The sequence below is a fragment of the Somniosus microcephalus genome, chromosome 7, assembly GCF_052327205.1.
Source record: "Somniosus microcephalus isolate GS21.2 chromosome 7, FLI_Smic_1.0, whole genome shotgun sequence".
Taxonomy (NCBI): domain Eukaryota; kingdom Metazoa; phylum Chordata; class Chondrichthyes; order Squaliformes; family Somniosidae; genus Somniosus; species Somniosus microcephalus.
Genome location: NC_140993.1, coordinates 271,300,851 through 271,319,065, shown reverse-complemented (window position 1 = coordinate 271,319,065; position 18,215 = coordinate 271,300,851). Strand labels below are relative to the sequence as shown.

At 48.2% G+C, this 18,215-nt stretch overlaps 1 protein-coding gene across 1 annotated transcript in view; it reads left to right on the top strand.

The window, feature by feature from the left end:
* Positions 1-18,215, top strand: part of itprid1 (ITPR interacting domain containing 1) — a 176,335-nt gene that overhangs the window by 143,556 nt on the left and 14,564 nt on the right. The window contains exons 14-15 of the mRNA XM_085993776.1: positions 6,323-6,434; positions 11,735-12,079. Coding sequence (XP_085849902.1) covers positions 6,323-6,434; positions 11,735-12,079 — 457 coding nt within the window. The remainder of the gene's footprint in view (positions 1-6,322; positions 6,435-11,734; positions 12,080-18,215) is intronic.

Genomic DNA, 18,215 nt, shown 5'->3' with positions numbered 1-18,215 from the left:
TTCCCCGCCGATTTAAGATGGCGCCTCCCGCGCTTTCCCGCTGCTGCCGCTGCCAACGCCGCTCTCTGCGGTATTTTTATTTTTCTATCGCGCTTCAATATTTACTCCGTTAATTGAAGAACCGTTCCCGTCGTGGAGCGGACCCTCTGGGACACTTCCCTCCCTCTTCTTAGGTCCGAACGCTGCCCAGCTGCGAAGCACCGGCCGCGTCCTGTGTGCTCCACCCTCTCTCTCTCTCTTTGCTTCCCGACTCGCTGCCCGGCCCCGCTGCAGAGCCACCCGATCGAGCTCTAGCCCGCCGCAGCCCAGGAAGGATCTGTGCACTACCTGCCACCAGCCCGATTAGCTGGGAAACCACAGACTGGAGGACCAAGCCTGGCTCTCGACAGTCTCTCCTGCACTTTGCAATTCGATGATTTGGAGGGCGATTTGCCCACGGTCGACGCCCGTTTCTCGAGTTTCTTTGGATTATTTTTTTTTTCTTTCTTCTGGCTTCGGCCTTCAATAACGTCGTCTGAGGTGCTGCCGAGTTGCAAGTAAGTTAGTTTCTTACTCGTCGCCAGTATTATGTCCGTGTATAATTGAGACACGGACTGCAGGAGTTGATTATAACAAGTCTTTACTGAATGGAGATAACCTGGAAACTGAAACTACAGAAGCCTGCTAGGGCCTTTTATACAGGGGTGGTCACTGCCGGTACTGCAGTCTGAGACCAGTTATTCCCTTAAAGGTACATACACAACAGTGACACACACTGCACCTTGCCAATTGCAAGCACGGGATGTAACTGTCGATATGGACACAGAACATAAATAGTTGGTTGCACCCTCTTGGGGGAATTTAATGCGTAGAGTTATTGTCAGAAAGGGCATATGAATGTGGGACCCAGGCAGGAATGGTACACAAGGCAGCAATGATTAAGCAGAGCATGTTATTCACGGGGCCAGTGTGTTATGGAGGACAGCTCATGCAGAGGCACATTTACAGATTTTAAGTGAAAGTTCTATCTATCCATCAATGAAAATCTTCCTGGTTGCATATAAGCTTCACCCAATTCTGTTTATTCTCCTCCTCCTCTTCCTCTCCCTCTCCCTCCTCCTCCTTTACCTGGGCTGACCTTCCTTGTCAGCGTACATGTGGGATCAGTTTTCGGACGATGTCACTGAGGGGCAGCATGTCGGTGAGAAGTAGGAGCCTTTTAAACCTTAGCTGTAACCACACTGCTCAGCATGGGCATTTCATTGGACCTTCCAGTGGTCATCCTGGATGTAGAGAAGGAGGAGGAGTTCAGGCAAAGGAGAGAGAGGCAGGTGCGCTTGGCTCCAACTCAGGTGCCAGGTAATCAGATCCGGGATACTAATTTGAGGATGGCTGAGAAGACCTGCATTTCCTGTCTATGCTTCACAAGGGCAGGTGTAACAGTTACACCGTCTAATGGAGCACGACCTCCAGACAAGAACCACCACAAGGATAGACAGGCCTGTTAATGGGAAAATCACAATGACATTGCATTTCAAGTAACCACTGGTAACACCTGCCACGTTAGTCAATCTTCATCGCAATAAAGCACGAAGCAGGTAAAAGAGCAAACACTTCCGTCCATTGGGAAGGAGGCCACAGCGCGAGAGGGCAAAGCACTTTTTCCTGGTAGCGGGATTCCCTAAAGTACAGGGCCTCATTGACGGGCCTGGTGTACCCAGGAATAGTACAATCCTGATGAATTTGCGACACTCCCGCAGCAACCATGCAGCCTTCAGTTTGTGGCAGCCCACCATGCCATCACTATTGGAAGGAGCTGGCAGGCTGGACCGCTGGTTGCTGAACAGCAAGTAGACCCACTGGAGCCAATTTAGAGCCTCCTCCTGAAACAGGGTCAGAACAAAATACAATAAAGCTAAGGCCTCCGACCAAATTCTGGTAGAACATGCAATTGGCAGGTTGAAACAGAAAACAAATCGAGGGACGGGGTTAGTAGTGTTCTATAGTGTTCAGAAGGTGCCTACAATTATCTGCTGCGTCCCGCATAATTTTGCAATCCAAACATAGGAAGCTCTTCATCCAGAAGACAAGGAAGGTCAGCCCAGGTAAAGGAGGAGGAGGGAGAGGGAGAGGAAGAGGAGGAGGAGAATTAACAGAATTGGGTGAAGCTTATATGCAACCAGGAAGATTTTCGTTGATGGATAGATAGAACTTTCACTTAAAATCTGTAAATGTGCCTCTGCATGAGCTGTCCTCCATAACACACTGGCCCCGTGAATAACATGCTCTGCTTAATCATTGCTGTCTTGTGTACCATTCCTGCCTGGGTCCCACATTCATATGCCCTTTCTGACAATAACTCTACACATTAAATTCCCCCAAGAGGGTGCAACCAACTATTTACGTTCTGTGTCCATATCGACAGTTACATCCCCTGTGCTTGCAATTGGCAATGTGCAGTGTGTCATCTAGCACCCAATCTTGTGCTCCGTTTAACCTCGGAGGGAGGAGTAAGCATTATTACAGCCTGCTGCCCCTCAATGGGGGCTTCTAGACAGGCCTGAGATGCTGCACCTTTTTGGTTCTGGTTCATAAGATGGCCCTGCAACTAATGCTAGCATATTGGTCCCTGCCCTGGCTAGCTGCTCCTGCCCATTACCTGCCACTACTTCAAACCTCTGAGGGGATTGGGTGGATTGAGCATTATTTGGTGAGGTATCTGCCTGAACTGTGCCTCCTCCTGCTGTGTCCTCTTGTAAATTTGACCAGGTGGAATGTGAGGTCCACTACCGTGTGTTCTCTCAAGAAGTGAGAACCTCCTGTAAACTGGAGCCTCGGGTCTCAACAGCGTCAGTCTCAATGATAGTCAGCACAACTACATCTGTGCTTTTCCCACTGTCGTCGGGGGGCTTCCCTGCAGACTGATGTGGAGCTGCCGCTGGCTCCATGGTGGACTGCAGGTTTCCACAAGTCTCTTGAAGGCCTGCGCAGTTGACAGAGCTACATTTCTGAATGCCATTCCATAAAGGGAGCTCTGAAAATTCTCAAAAAGGACTGCATGAAGTGATTCTACTCATTCTTCAGTGGTCCTCTGGATGCAGCCCTCAGTAAGTATAAATCCCTGGGCCCTGCAGCATGGGGAACATCTGGTCTTAGCCATCTCTTCCCCTCAATGCTTCTCCTCTGCTGCCACCTCCACTTGCTCCTCCTCATTAGTACTGGGGGTCCTTCACCAGCTGCTACTTCTGGACCCTCTCTTTCTGACTCCCCCTGAGGTGAGCTTGTGCTCATGTAATGAGCACTCATGAGGTGGTCGAGTTCCCTGCTTGTCTCTGTTGTCAGGGATCTCATTCTGTGAGGCCGATACAGACAGAGAAACTTGTGTTAGCAAGGGTTATGCAGGAAATGGTCCTGCATTAAATAGCAAGGCCAATACCATGCCATGCTGCAAGTTCTGGAATTCCCTCCCTAAACCTTTCCACCTCTCCCCCTCTCTCCATCTTTAAGACGCTCCTTGAAACTTACCTCCCGGACCAAACTTTTGGTCACCTGTCCTAATGTCTCCTTCTTTGACTCGGTGTCAGTTTTTTTTCATCTGATTACATACCTGTGAAGAGCCTGGGGATGTTTTCCTACAGTAAAGGCACTCTATAAATGCGAGTTGTTGTTGTAGTCAGAGGTGACAGCATGTTACTGAGTGAATGAGCTTGAAAGGCAAGCAAGTTCCCGCTAAAGCGTTCCATGCATAGTGGTTTGGGTGTGTAAGATGTGCGAGGTGTGCCAGTGATTTCTCTGCTCCATTGGTGATGCTCCATGTGCACGATGGGCTTTCATTTCAGGAGAGTTAGTGAACATACCTTGGCATCTTCCTCGACCCAGATAATTACTTCTGCACAAAAACAGAAAATGCTGGAAAGACTCAGCAGGCCAGGCAGCATCCGTGGAGAGAGAAACAGAGTCGACGTTTCAGGTCTGTGACCCTTCGTCACAATGGGAAGAGGTTAGAGATGTAACAGATTTTAATCAGGTGCAAGGGGCAGGGAAAGGGGGGGCGGGAGGGAAGGAAAGAACAGAAGGGAGGGTCTGTGATAGGGTGAAAGGCAGGAATAGTTAAATGTTGCAAATGGGGAATCGCAGAATTATCAACAGCTGCCGTCTGGAAAAAATAGGGGCAGAGATTATTATCTGAAATTGTTGAACTCGATGTTGAGTCTGAAAGGCTGTAAAGTGCCTAATTGAAAGATGAGGTGTTGTTGCTCAACATAAGGCTGGGTTGGTGTTAGAAAGCAAAAGTGATCATAAATAGAGAAGGCAGTGTTTGGAGGTGAACTGTGAGTGGAATGTTGTGATATCTGTCCTGAGTTTACCATGCACAAATAAACGGAGAGAGAGAGCTCCTTGGAGTATTAGAATGTTTCCTGATCCCAAGTTATGTGTCCAGGTGACAAACGTAAGAGAGATAAGCAGCATTTGAAGAGATCTGGGCATGGATGGACTTTCCGCAGAAAGCGGTGGGGCCTAATGGAACACAGGAGCACAGAGATTGCTGGACAAAAAAGACCGAGGTCCAGCTGGTTTACCTTCTACCATCCTGATAGTCGCATGATGCAATGATAATGGAGTTTTGAACTAATCATAGCAATCAATATCAATCAATTAGTCTAGACCAGACCCAGACGTGACACGAGGAAACCCCCCCAGCGGTGGAGAGCTTTGGGAGCCATAGATCCAAAGTCACCTGTTCCTCCCGAGCTCGCTGCACTTACTGCATGTCATGTCCCAAGATACTCATGGGCTGGATAAAGGCAGCTTGTGGACGGACTTGGCCCATAGCCTGCATCTTGGAGCCCCTGCCCAACAGTCCCAATGTACCACTTTCTCATTCGCAGCTCCTTGTGAACTCTTTAGGTGACACAGACAATTACTGCCTTCATATGAGCATTTTTGCAATCTGGATTTGTGCTCAAACACAACTGAATTAATTACTCTCCCAGCAAGCATGGAGAATGAATCAAGCAAGAACCGTCTGTTCATTATTCTGGGCTGGATTCAAGCCTTAGCTCACAGCTAACGGCCCAGAAATTCGGGTCTCCACGGGGTACTCACGCATAGGCCCAATGAAAGTGCTGGTTTTGTGCATGCGCGGGAAACCGGAACTTCCGTTCCCCTGAAAGAAGGGGTTCACAGGTGGAACACGTGCGCTGGAGAGGCAGCGCGTGCGCATCGAACTTACGTTTTTTTCGCAGGTTTCTCCGGGAGGGTAAGTCTCCAGCAGTTACACATGTAAAAATCAGTCACAAGGCCTGTTTTTAATAAGGTAAGTGGTGAATTAATTAAAATTAAAACATTTTTTCCACGGGTGTATTATTTTTAAATACTTTAAAGAAAGGTAAGTTTATTTTTAGCCCCGTTAGAAAATGTAATTAATTTTTTCAAAAATTTAAATTATTGTTTAAAATAGTTATTTCGTGTAATTTATAGTTTATTTTAAAAATGTGATTAAAAAAAAATTTATTTGAAGTTTTAGTGATGTTTTGGGGCTTATAGTATTTATAGGTTTGACAGCTCTTCCTGTCAAATTTACGAATGAAGCATTCCCTGCTACCATTGGCTCTCCATGGCCCACGTGATCCCAGGGGACGCTTCGAACTAACTGCGCCCCTGGGATACACAAGCACTGCGCGCCGGCAGTTGGGGGAGGCCCAGGATCGGAATCCCACGCGGGCCCACAGCTCAACGGCCGGCGCGCTAGGTAAGTGCAGGTCGGGGGCTTGCACCCGCGGGAAGCCTCCGACCCGAATTTCTGGGCCAACAAGTTCCCTCACTTCACAAGTACCTTGTTACACTCACTAGGAGACATGTGTATTTGGTAGTCCATCATATAAATACTCCTGCTAGTGAGGTAGTGAGGTGGTTATTGTACTGGATTAGCAGTTCAGGGATTATGAGATCAAAGCCAACCCTACAAATTGTAAAGTTGAATTCAATAAATCTGGTCATTTGTGACTAGCTCCAGAAAAAAAAACCCACAAAATCTGCCAAACTGTTGTTACAAACACAACTGTTTCACTGATGTCCTTCAGGGACGGGAATTTGCCATGCCCTACGCGATTGGGCCCACACCTGACGATGTGGTTGAGACAATGCCTTCCGAAGTGGTCCAGAAATCCATTTAGTTGCCAAGGCAACTAGTGATGGGAAATAAATGCAGTTTTGCCAGTGTCCCAAGTCTGAATTCCAAGTATGAATCATCTCGAGTATGAATTAAAAATATAAACAGTGTTTAATGAGATTTTGGCCACGGTAACTTGTGTTTATTTAATTGCTATTTGTGTTGTAACAGAGAGGATGTGAAACGACTGCAGACGCTACGCCGAGCAGTGCGTCAAGAGGTCACAGAGATGGAGGTTCAGCTTGAGGATCGCGCTCGGCAAGTTGGAGAAGGAATGAGAATGGTAAGTTGAACATCAAATGATATTGATGGCCCAGAACTTGGTGTCGGGGGCTTGCCACGCGTGCAAGCCCCCGATGTGCACTTACCCGGCGCGCCGACATCTGAAACCCGGCCCGCAGTGGATTTCCTGTCAGTGGCCCGGTTCTGATGTCGGCGCGCTGTGCTAACCTGACCCAGCGGCGTAGTTAGTGCGATGTGCCGGCTGGGATCAGGTGAGCACTGTTCAGCCAATCAGGGGAGGGGAAACTTCATTCATAAGTTTGAGAGTAAGAACTGTCAAACTCATGAGAAGTACTTCACCCCAAAACACTACTTAAACTTTAAATAAAATTTTAAAAAACATCCCAATCATTAAATTAAGTATAAATAAGTTTAAAAAAATAATTTAAACAATAATTTTTTTTTTTGAAAAAAATAAATTTTTAATAAAAAGGGTCTAAAACTAAACTTACCTTATTGTAGATTCTTTAAAATAATAAGCCTGTGGGAAAAAAAATTCTAAATTGCACTAAAACACCACTTACCTGTAAAAATAAATACTTACGTGTGCTTTTTACAAGCGTAAAGACCGGAGGCCTTTACACATGCGCAAATCCCCCAAAACAGAGGAAATCCAAGACGCACGCACTGCCCCCTACAGCGCACGTGCTAGCCTCTTCACCTCTTGGGTTAGAGGAGAGGAAATGGCGGTTTTCAGCGCATGCGCTGTGCATGCTGAAACCGGCATTTCCTCCGGCCAGACGCGTGAGTACCCCTTCCGTACTCACACGTTTGGGGAGGAATTACTGCCCCGATATAAAAGGAAGCATGTTTCATTCAATTGCAAAACTTACCAGCTCGAGACAATTCACATTTGGCCATGTCTTTGAGCTGTTGCCTGCTTAGTTTATTGAAAATGGAATGCTTTGCAAACAGTCCAAAGTCCCCGGGAGTAGATAATGCAAAATGAGAGAGAATGAAAGCAGAACATTTGCATCAAATTTAGTGAACATTTTTTTAATCACATTCTGAGATAGTTAAATGATTATCATCAAGGGAAATTTCAACCATCAGGTTAATTGTTCTTTGAGCATGTTTCTCTCTAAAAGAATAACAGTACATTTCAGCATTAACACTCAACATCACAGCAGTGTCAGCCATGGCTCAGTGGGTAGCACACTTGCCTCTGAGTCAGAAGATTGTGGGTTCAAGTCCCACTTCAGGGATTTGAGCATAGAAAGCTAGGCTGACACTTCAGTGCAGTACTGAGAGGAGCGCCGCACTGTCGGAGGGGCAGTGCTGAGGGAGCGCCGCACTGTCGGAGGGGTAGTGCTGAGGGAGCGCCGCACTGTCGGAGGGGCAGTGCTGAGGGAGCGCCGCACTGTCGGAGGGGCAGTGCTGAGGGAGCGCCGCACTGTCGGAGGGGCAGTGCTGAGGGAGCGCCGCACTGTCGGAGGGGCAGTGCTGAGGGAGCGCCGCACTGTCGGAGGGGCAGTGCTGAGGGAGCGCCGCACTGTCGGAGGGGCAGTGCTGAGGGAGCGCCGCACTGTCGGAGGGGCAGTGCTGAGGGAGCGCCGCACTGTCGGGGGGGCAGTGCTGAGGGAGCGCCGCACTGTCGGAGGGGCAGTGCTGAGGGAGCGCCGCACTGTCGGAGGGGCAGTGCTGAGGGAGCGCCGCACTGTCGGAGGGGCAGTGCTGAGGGAGCGCCGCACTGTCGGAGGGGCAGTGCTGAGGGAGCGCCGCACTGTCGGAGGGGTAGTGCTGAGGGAGTGCTGCGCTGTCGGAGGGGCAGTGCTGAGGGAGTGCTGCGCTGTCGGAGGGGCAGTGCTGAGGGAGCGCTGCGCTGTCGGAGGGGCAGTGCTGAGGGAGCACCGCACTGTCGGAGGTGCCGTCTTTTGGATGAGATGTTAAACTGAGGCCCCGTCTGCTCTCTCGGTGGACGGCACTATTTCAAAGAAGAATAGGAGAGTTATCCCCGGTATCCTGGGGCCAATATTTCTCCTTCAACTAACATAACAAAAACAGATGATCTGGCCATTATCACATTGCTGTTTGTGGGAGCTTGCTGTGCGCAAATTGGCTGCTGCGTTTCCCACATTACAACAGTAAAAGTACTTAATTGGCTTTAAAGTGCTTTGAGGCGTCCGGTGGTTGTGAAAGGTGCTATATAAATGCAAGTCTTTCTTAATTGGGATCTATACTAAATAGGTTCAGAGTAGTTATGGAAAAGGATGAGGAACAATCAAATGTGAAAATGCTCAACTAGAGGAGGGTTAATTTTAGTGAGTTTCGAATGGATCTGGCCCAGGTTGACTGGAATCAAAGATTGGCAGCTAAAACAGTAAATAAGAAAAGGGAGGCCTGCAAATAGGAGATAGTTCAGGTACAGACTAGACATATTCCCATGAGGGGGAAAGGAAGGGCATCCAAAGTTAAAGCTCCCTGGATGACTAAAGATAGAGATTAAAATGAAACAGAAAAAGGAGGCTTATGATAAATGTCAGGTTCATAATTCAGTAGAGAACCAAGCTGAATATAGAAAGTACAGAGGAGAACTGAAAAAGGATATAACGGGCAAAGAGAGAGTATGAGAATAGACTCGAGGGCGACATAAAAGAGAACCCATAAGTATTTTAAAAACATATATATAACAAAAAAGGTAGTCAAAGGAAGGGTGGGGCTGATTAGGGACCAAAAAGGAGATCTTTCTGGAGATCATGGCTGAGCTATTTAATGAGTATTTGCATCTGTCTTCACTTAAGTCTTACTGCAATTATATAGGGCCCTGGTGAGACCACACCTGGAGTATTGTGTACAGTTTTGGTCTCCTTACCTAAGGAAGGATATACTTGCCACAGAGGGAGTGCAACGAAGGTTCACCAGACTGGTTCCTGGGATGGGGGGATTGTCCTATGAGGAGAGATTGAGTAGACTAGGCCTATATTCACTCGAGTTTAGAAGAATGAGAGGTGATCTCATTGAAACATACAAAATTCTTACAGGGCTTGACAGAGTAGATGTAGGGAGGATGTTTCCCCTGGCTGGGGAGTCTAGAACCAGGGGTCACAGTCTCAGAATAAGGGGTCGGCCATTTCAGACTGAGATGAGGAGAAATTTCTTCACTCAGAGGGTGGTGAATCTTTGGAATTCTCGACCCCAGAGGACTGTGGAGGCCCAGTCATTGAGTATATTCAAGACAGAGATCGATAGATTTTTGAATATTAAGCGAATCAAGGGATATGGGGATAGTTTAGGAAAGTGGAATTGAGGTAGAAGATCAGCCATGGTCTTATTGAATGGCGGAGCAGGCTCGAAGGGCCAAGGGGCCTACTCCTGCTCCTAGTTCTTATGTTCTTATGTCACAGTAAAGGAGGAAGTAGTAGAGAAATTAGATAGGATAAAAATAGATAAAGAGGGGCTTAAAAGGTTGGCAGTGCTCAAAGTAGAAAAGTCACCCAGTCCAGATCTGAGCATCCTAGGTTGCTGTGGGAAGTATGGGTGGAGGTCATGGAGATCACATTCTTCCAATCCTCCTTAGATACAGGAGCAGTGCCAGAGCACTGGAGGAGTCCAAATGTTACACACTTGTTCAAAAAAGGGGAGAGAGATTAACCTGACAACTGCAGGCCAGTCAGCCTAATGTCGGTGATGGGGAACCTTTTAGAGGCATAGACTGATGCAGCACAGAAGGAGGCCATTTGGCCTATCGTGCCTGCGCCGGTCCGAGACAAAATTAATTGTCAGAGCCAGGAGCCCCGAAGATTTTAAGTGGCCCTCTGACACAGAGGCTTCTGGGGTTGTTAGGCACCATTTTCCTAGGAATGGGAGAGGGGGGATGGGGGGGGCGGAGGGGGGCGGGGTGGAGGGGGGCAGGGTGGAGAAGAGATCTGGCACCCTCCCCAGAATGGAAAAGTCACATTGCAATTCTCAGACTGTGAGGCAAGCTGAACACCCATGGTGCACATTCTCCCCGTGTTTGCGTGGGTTTCCTCCGGGTGCTCCGGTTTCCTCCCACAGTCCAAAGATGTGCGGGTTAGGTTGATTGGCTATGATAAAAATTGGCCCTTGGTGTTAGGGGGGATTAAATATGTGGGGTTACGGGGTTACGGGGATAGGGCTTGGGTGGGATGGCTGTCGGTGTAGGGACCGGGTGCTAGGGTTTGGATGATCAGCCATGATCTCGTTGAATGCCGGAGCAGGCTCGAAGGGCCGAATGGCCTACTCCTGCTCCTAGTTTCTATGTTTCTATGTTTCTAATAGTGTAGGCCCCATGCAAATTAGCTTCCCCTTTGACCCCGCCTAGTCCAGCAGGGTCAGTGTCGCAGGGAGCCAGTGGGCACAATCCAGCATAGGTGCCAGGATTGCAGTCCATGCAAATTTGAGGCCTGTATAAGTATAATCTAGGGAACATGTTGATTCCACATTTATCAGGACTATAGGAATGTTACCTGCAGAATACAGTGTTGAGCATTATAGAGTGGAAAGAAAATTAATTTCCAGGAGATTTCTGTTGCTCGAGGCGTGTAGAAATTCCATGTTTTTCCCTCTTGAAAGTGTTAGCTGTGGTTATTTGCCTCTCGCCGAAGATGGTAGTTTACAACTGTACAAATCGTACAAGATCTGTCAGAGGGGCAAGCTTGACGGGCAAGACGTTCTTCTCTTGTTCAATGCTTTCTCGTGTTCCTGTAATTAATGTAGAATTCAATCTCACGCACAGGTTAACAGAAATCAAAACACTGCTAATAATCACATTTGGATGGAACAGGAAAGATCCTGCCAATACAGACTGACGGTCAAAGTCAGCGAGGCCTGTATAAGTATAGACACAGATGGTCGAATACTCCATAGATTATTCAAGTTTGTGCTCTCGTAATGGAGCCTCACCAGATGGGAGTACGGGTTGAAGAATCAAAGCCTATTTTTAATCCATGCTCTGGTGAAGTGAAACCCTACCCCACCCACATCTGCATTTTCCCTCAAAAAAGAGGAACAAATTGGGACTTAGAGTAGGACTGCAATATTTTGAGGTCCATCTTGTCAGTCTGAAGAATTGGTAGCTTGTTGGATCTTTGATCTTTTATTCCTGATTATTATTCAATATCTCCCCCTTATCTTTGTTTGTAAGATTTAACTTTTGGCATGTTCCTTTACTTTTCCTACTAACTCTAACCGAACCCCTTTCAAATATATATGTCGGGTGATGTTGCGTTATGTCCAACCCATTCGTAATCACTTCTGAATTTGATCATTTGCAGAAACCGTAGAAAACATGCTCATGAGTTTTAAAATAAAATTGTGCTAAACTTCTGGTTTATCTTTCAGCAGTTGCAGAGTTTGATGGAGGAGCAGTCTTCTTTCTGCTCGTACCTGGACGTGTTGAAGCAAACCGGGGATGAAATATCAGAGAGCTGGCTTTGGCCTTCATCCAGCTGTATGCCACCTGCACCAGCACCAGCCACCACCCCACAGGAGCCGGACTATGATGCAGGAACAATTCTGCCAGTGCCTTCTGTTTCAGGACAAAGCCCAGTGACCTCAACAGCTCCTTCAGCCTCAAATAATCCTGACACTGAATCCAACCCAAAAGCTGACAAAGCTGCAGAGCTAAAAGCAAAAAAGCAAAACCATCAGTCAGAGACGCTGGATTTTAGAACCATTCTGCAAAATGTAAGAAATCTCACCACTTTTCATTGATTTACGCCTTGTTGCAAATAGTATCTATGGTAAGGATCACTAAAAAATTGTAATTGAATGAAGGTTTCTCTAGCATGTGCAACATTTCTGCTCCCAACAGATCCTTGTAAAAGTTGCACATTATTCCATATCTCAGAATTGCTTGTCGTCTCAGTACTGGACTGTATTGGCAAAAGATTCGGCGCCATAGCACTTGATTTTTCAGCGCTATAGGTGCCAAAAATGGCGTCCACGCTGTGCCTGCACACTCCTGGTGCGTGCCGCGTCGGATGCCATCGTCGTGAGGGTGGTAGGGCGGGCATTAGGAGCAGGCACCGCAAGCACGTCGAGTGCGCAGATCGTGACGTCAATCAGCGTGCAACACTGATTTGACGCCAGCACTGTCATTTTCGTCCTCAATGCTGGAACTAATGCCCTGTGATAACCTCGCACAGCTAAAAATGCGTTCAGCATCAGCAAGGACCCCCGACCAGTGATGTTTAAAGGGATCAGCAACCAATCTAAGGTTAGTTGCTGATTGATTTCTACTGGCTCTGTGTAAGTTTGTGGAAGTGTTTCGAGCTTTCTAGAGTTGTTTAAAGTTGGTGAGGTGTCAGGGAGTGGTGCTGCAAGTGGAGAAGGCCTTGCTTCTGTCTTCAAGGGTTCTGCTCAGACCACTTGCTCCCAGTCATGGGTGCTGTAGTCGTCTCACCCCTTGGCCTGCAGCACGACAGGGAGATGGAGCAGAGGCAGGAAAGAAGAGGACAAGCTGCTCGCAGAGGGAGGACAATGAGGGGGAGAAGGGCTCTCAGCAGGAGGTCTTAATTACCTAGGGTTTTCCGAGAGCAATTCTCTTACCTCACCCTGAGCCAGGAGCAGTGTGTTAGGCATCGGAGCTTTGCGAAGGAGGTGCTCACAGAATTCTGCCACCTCTTGCAACCAGACCTGCAGCCTCACACCAGGCCAAGGACAGCGCTGCCAGTGGCTGTGAAGGTGACCGTGGCCCTGAATTTCTTCACGTCGGGGTCCTTCCAGACTGGAGCAGGCGACAGCTGTAACATCTCACAGTTCGCCGTCCATTGCTGCATAAGAGAGGTGACAGACACTCTTTATGCCAGGAGAGGGGACTTCATTGTCTTCTCCCTGACCAGAGAGAAGCAGGCGGAGCGTGTACGTGGCCTTGCCAGGATAGTGGGCTTCCCCATGGTGCAGGACGTCATCGACTGCACATATGTGCTTTATCGATACCGTATCTAAGTTCTGAGATGTACCGCGGGCGCAAAGGTTTCCACTCGCTGAATGTGCAGTTGCCATGCAACCATCCTGAGCATGTCATGATGGTGAATGCCCGGTATCCTGGCAGCAGTCATGATGCTTTTGTTCTGCGCCAGTCCACTGTTCCCTCAATCTTTGAGACACCAAGATAAACCAGAGGGTGGCTACTGGACGACAAGGGCTATCCCTTGACCACCTGGCTCATGACTCCGCTCCGCAACCCAACCACACATGGTCAGCATGCATACAACAAGAGCCATGCTGCCACATGAAACATCATAGAGCAGAACATTGGGGTGCTGAAGCAACGGTTCCGCTGCCTGGACCGCGCTGGATGAGCCCTGCAGTACTTACCAGAGCACGTCTTCAGATTCGTCGTGGTCTGCTGCATGCTGTGAATTGCTAGATTGTATAAATGCAGAAATAAAACAAGCATGTAGCAAACGCAGGGTGGTTTTAATGGGGGATTTTAACTTTCATATACATTGGGATAAGCAGACTAGCACATGTCAGAAAGGTAGTGAATTTCTTGAGTGTGTCCGGGATAGTTTTCCGCAACAATATACCCTCAAACCAACAAGGGGGCAGACCATATTAGATTTAGTAATGAGTAATGAGCCAGATTTAGTTAACAGCCTAACAGTGCGTGAACATTCATCTAATGATGATCATAACATGATCGAGTTCAATGTAGTGTTTGAAAGGAAGAAACGCGAAACAGCTACCAAGATTCTAGATTTAGGTAAGGCCGACTTCAATGCGATGAGACAGAGACGGCCCACAATAAACTGGGCAAATCTGTTAATGAGTAAAATGACAGAAGATCAGTGGGAGATGTTCAAAAGAATTTAACGTGATACAGAACCAGTTTCTACCCCTGAGGGGCAAGAGTTCTACTTGCCAATAAAAAAGCAGCCATGGATGACTAAAGAGGTGAGGGACAGCATAAAACTAAAGAAAAAGCATACAAAAATGCAACAAATAGCACAGATCCAAGTGAATGAGAAAGATACAAAGAACAGCAAGGGGTGACAAAACAGATAGTAAGATCTACAAAAAGGGAGTATGAAAAGAAACTTGCAAGGGATATTAAAATCAAGAATTTTTTTTTTACAATTATATTAGGAAAAAGAGGGTAGTCAGGAGCAATGTTGGCCCCTTGAAAACTGAAAGCGGTGATATTAGCAATGATAATAAGGAAATGGCGGACATGTTGAATAATTACTTTACATCAGTATTTACAGTAGAGAAAGATAGTTTGCCAGAAATTCCAAGGAAACTAATATTGAATCAGGGACAGGGCCTCAATAAAATTAACGTAAGTAAAATAACAGTAATGTAGAAAATAATGGCACTAAAGAGTGACAAATCCCCAGGACCAGGTGGTTTCCATCCGAGGGTTTTAAAGGAAGTCGGTGAGCACATTGCAGATACCCTAACTATAATCTTCCAAAGTTCTCTCCATTCAGGAACTGTTCCTTTAGATTGGAAAATTGCTCATGTCACTCCGCTGATTTAAGAAAGGTGAGAGACCTTGTTAAGCCCGCCCAGCAGGCCTACTAAGGGAAAGCCGGTTACAGGTGACGTCAGCGAGTGACGTTTCATCTGTCAAGAGCTTTTGACAGATGAAATGTCAGCGTTTGAGAGCTCTGTGAATCTGTCAAACACTGACAATCTGTCTTCTAACTTGAGTCCTTCTACTCAGGCTCAGTTAGCGATCTCTCCTGACCAGAAAGCAGAGGCTGCAGCTTTTGACAGTTCAGTGGCCATTCTGCTTTCTGTGCCGGTGAGCTGAGGGACTCCCGAGACCTGAAGGGATGAAGCCTGCAGGAAGAAGTAAAGGTAAGTAAAACTTATTAAAACACTTTACACACACCTCACACACTTACCTCTGCACACATGCACCCATTACTCACCTGCACACTGAACATCTTGGCCCCTCCGACCCCCGCAGACCCACGGTCTGCCTCGCTGACCCTGGCGAGGTTCGGAGCTGTCGGGAAGCCCACACTTCAGGGCTGAAAATAGGGATTCTCAAAAAAAACTGCCAGTTAACTACCTGGTAATAGGCAGTTAATTGGCATTAATCCCCTTCCTGCCTCGAGGAGACGGGACCCGGTGCGGGTCAGCTACCCGCCTCCTGGGAAGATGGCACGGAGGCGGGTTGGGGGGTGGGATGGGTACCCGCCCCCAGATTCTGCCATTTTCCCAGCAGTCCCGCCTCCAAACCCGCCTCCCCAGGGCTGGCAAAATCGCCCCCTCTAGTGTTCCTACGAAGTGCTCCCCCAGTGGCTGCACCATGGCTGGTGGAAGGCTGCTGACAGCGTCATCCTGCAGATGGCCTTACAGGACGACCTCGAGCATCTCTGGGCCTAGAAGGCCCGGCTGTAAACTGCACCACCTTGGCTTGGGTGGCACCAGTCTGGGCTGGGCTGGCTGGCAGGCAACAGCAAGGGCACTGGTGGAGTGACAGTGGTGGGAGGACGAAGGCTGTCACCCTGAGAGAGGGCAGCGTGTTCGTGCTCCACGGAGTCACTGTCACTCCCCCGGGAGAGGCACCTCAGCATTCCTAGTAATCTGTTGGAGGTCAGATTGCTGGACTGCTGCGGCACTCTGCAAGACCCTTTCTACACTGATAAACGCAGCCACGATGGCAGCAATGTGAGCAGGGGAGGGGCAGTGGGGGCGGGGGGGGAAGCAAGAGGTGCATGCTTACACCATCTGCAGCTTGTAAGTCAGAAGAGGTAATGGGCTAAGGGGGTAGAGGGATGTGAGAATAAGGATTAAGTATGAGGATATCGTCATCTTGCATAGCGTCAGATCTGCCGCCGGCCACAGGCTCGGCGATTGCCCTGCCAAGAATGGCCAGCAACACCGTCTCCTCCATGGGGGTGAGATTATGCAGGCGCGCCTATGCCCCTTGGGGTCGCCCCCGCTGGCTCCAATTGCGAGCCACCTTATTCTGCAGGAGAAAGGGAAGTGTGTCAGTGAGTGTGGTGTTTGGGTGATGTTCCTGCCATAGTTGAATAGTGGCGATTGCTAGAGATTGTTGGTAGGTGAGTGATGGGGTTGTGGTGCATTGAGCAGTGTGTGAGGCTAGTGGTGCAGACGGTGGGATATGGCATTTGAAGACGAATTCACTGACCTTGGCCACTCGTATGATGTCATTAAACTTCTTCCTGCACTGCAGCCAGGTCCTTGGGGTGACAATGCTGGCATTGACAACAATGGCTATCTGCTCCCATTGTCGTTTTCGAGTTTGCCTGGAGGGCCTCCTGCCCCCTTGTGAGACTAGGACCTCTCTCCTTTCCACCTCCTGCACCAAGGCCTCCAGTGCTGCATCAGGGAACCTTGGTGCACGCTCTCTCCACCCATCTCAGTTTCCTTTGGGGGATAGTCATTGACATGAATCAGTCATTCATGAAAGATAGACTTATGAAATAATACTGAGCAGCCTGCGGGTGGCGGTGTCCAGGGAGAGTATAAATACTCGGGCACGGGCCCAGCTTGCGCAGAACATTCTTAACAGGAACTAGTGAAGGACACAACTAGATCTCCATGTTGTAAAACAGTTGATTAAAGCTTTGTTTAACGCTTAGACCAAGTGCCAAGTAGTTTTCTTACGTCAGTCATTCTGCACTTATTTCAAGAAATTCTAAGTAATTTTTTATAACTGTAGAACCGAACAACTTGTTTTCTTTTAATTCCAACGATCACCGACCTTTTGACAATTTTGTTCAAAGTGGATACTGACTTGCACTTGGAGTGCTGGGGCTTGATTTTCCTCAGCTGTACCACCCGAAATTGGGAAATCAGACAAGGCCATGCACCATCCTCACCCTGAACAACATTTTTCTCCCTCTGCCCCAGCAGGGAAGCCCACTGGCCCCCCCTTCACCACCCTGCTGCATGGACATGACATTGGGCAGGTGGGACCCAGCAATCCACCCAATTTCACTGCCTTTTGCTCCCACTCCCACCAACCCCAGCGATCATCACACAAGGGGTGAGGCTGTATCTGGGGCAGCAGCAAAATACCACCAAATCCCCAAATAGAGAAAGGGGGCATAGAAACATAGGAGATAGGAGCAGGAGTAGGCCATTTGGCCCCTCGAGCCTGCTCCGCCATTCAATGAGATCATGGCTGATCATCAAATTCAGTACCCTGTCCCTGCTTTCTCCCCATATCCCTTGATCCCTTTAGCCTTAAGAAATATATCTAACTTCTTCTTGAATATATTTAATGAATTGGCCTCAACTGCCTTCTGTGGTAGAGAATTCCACAGGTTCACCATTCTCTGGGTGGAGAAATTCCTCCTCATCTCAGTCCTAAATGGCCTACTCCTTATCCTTAGACTGTGACCCCTGGTTCTGGACTCCCCCGCCATCGGGAACATCCTTCCTGCATCTAGTCTGTCCAGTCCTGTTAGAATTTTATAAGTTTCAATGAGATCCCCTCTCATTCTTCTAAACTCCAGCGAGTATAAACCCAATCAACCCAATCTCTCCTCATACATCATTCCTGCCATCCCAGGTATCAGTCTGGTGAATCTTCGCTGCACTCCCTCCATGGCAAGAACATCCTTCCTCAGATAAGGCGACCAAAACTGCACACAATACTCAAGATGTGGTCTCACCAAGGCCCTGTACAACTGCAGCAAGACATCCTTGCTCCTGTACTCGAATCCTCTCGCTACGAAGGCCAACATACCATTTGCCTTCTTAACCTCCTGCTGCAGCTGCATGCTTAGGGCCTACTAGTGGGCATCGCTCCTTCTCCTCTGGTCCAACAGCCTCCTATTTTTTAAGCGTCAGCCTCAACAGAGGTCAACACAATTCAAATTTAACCCCTTTG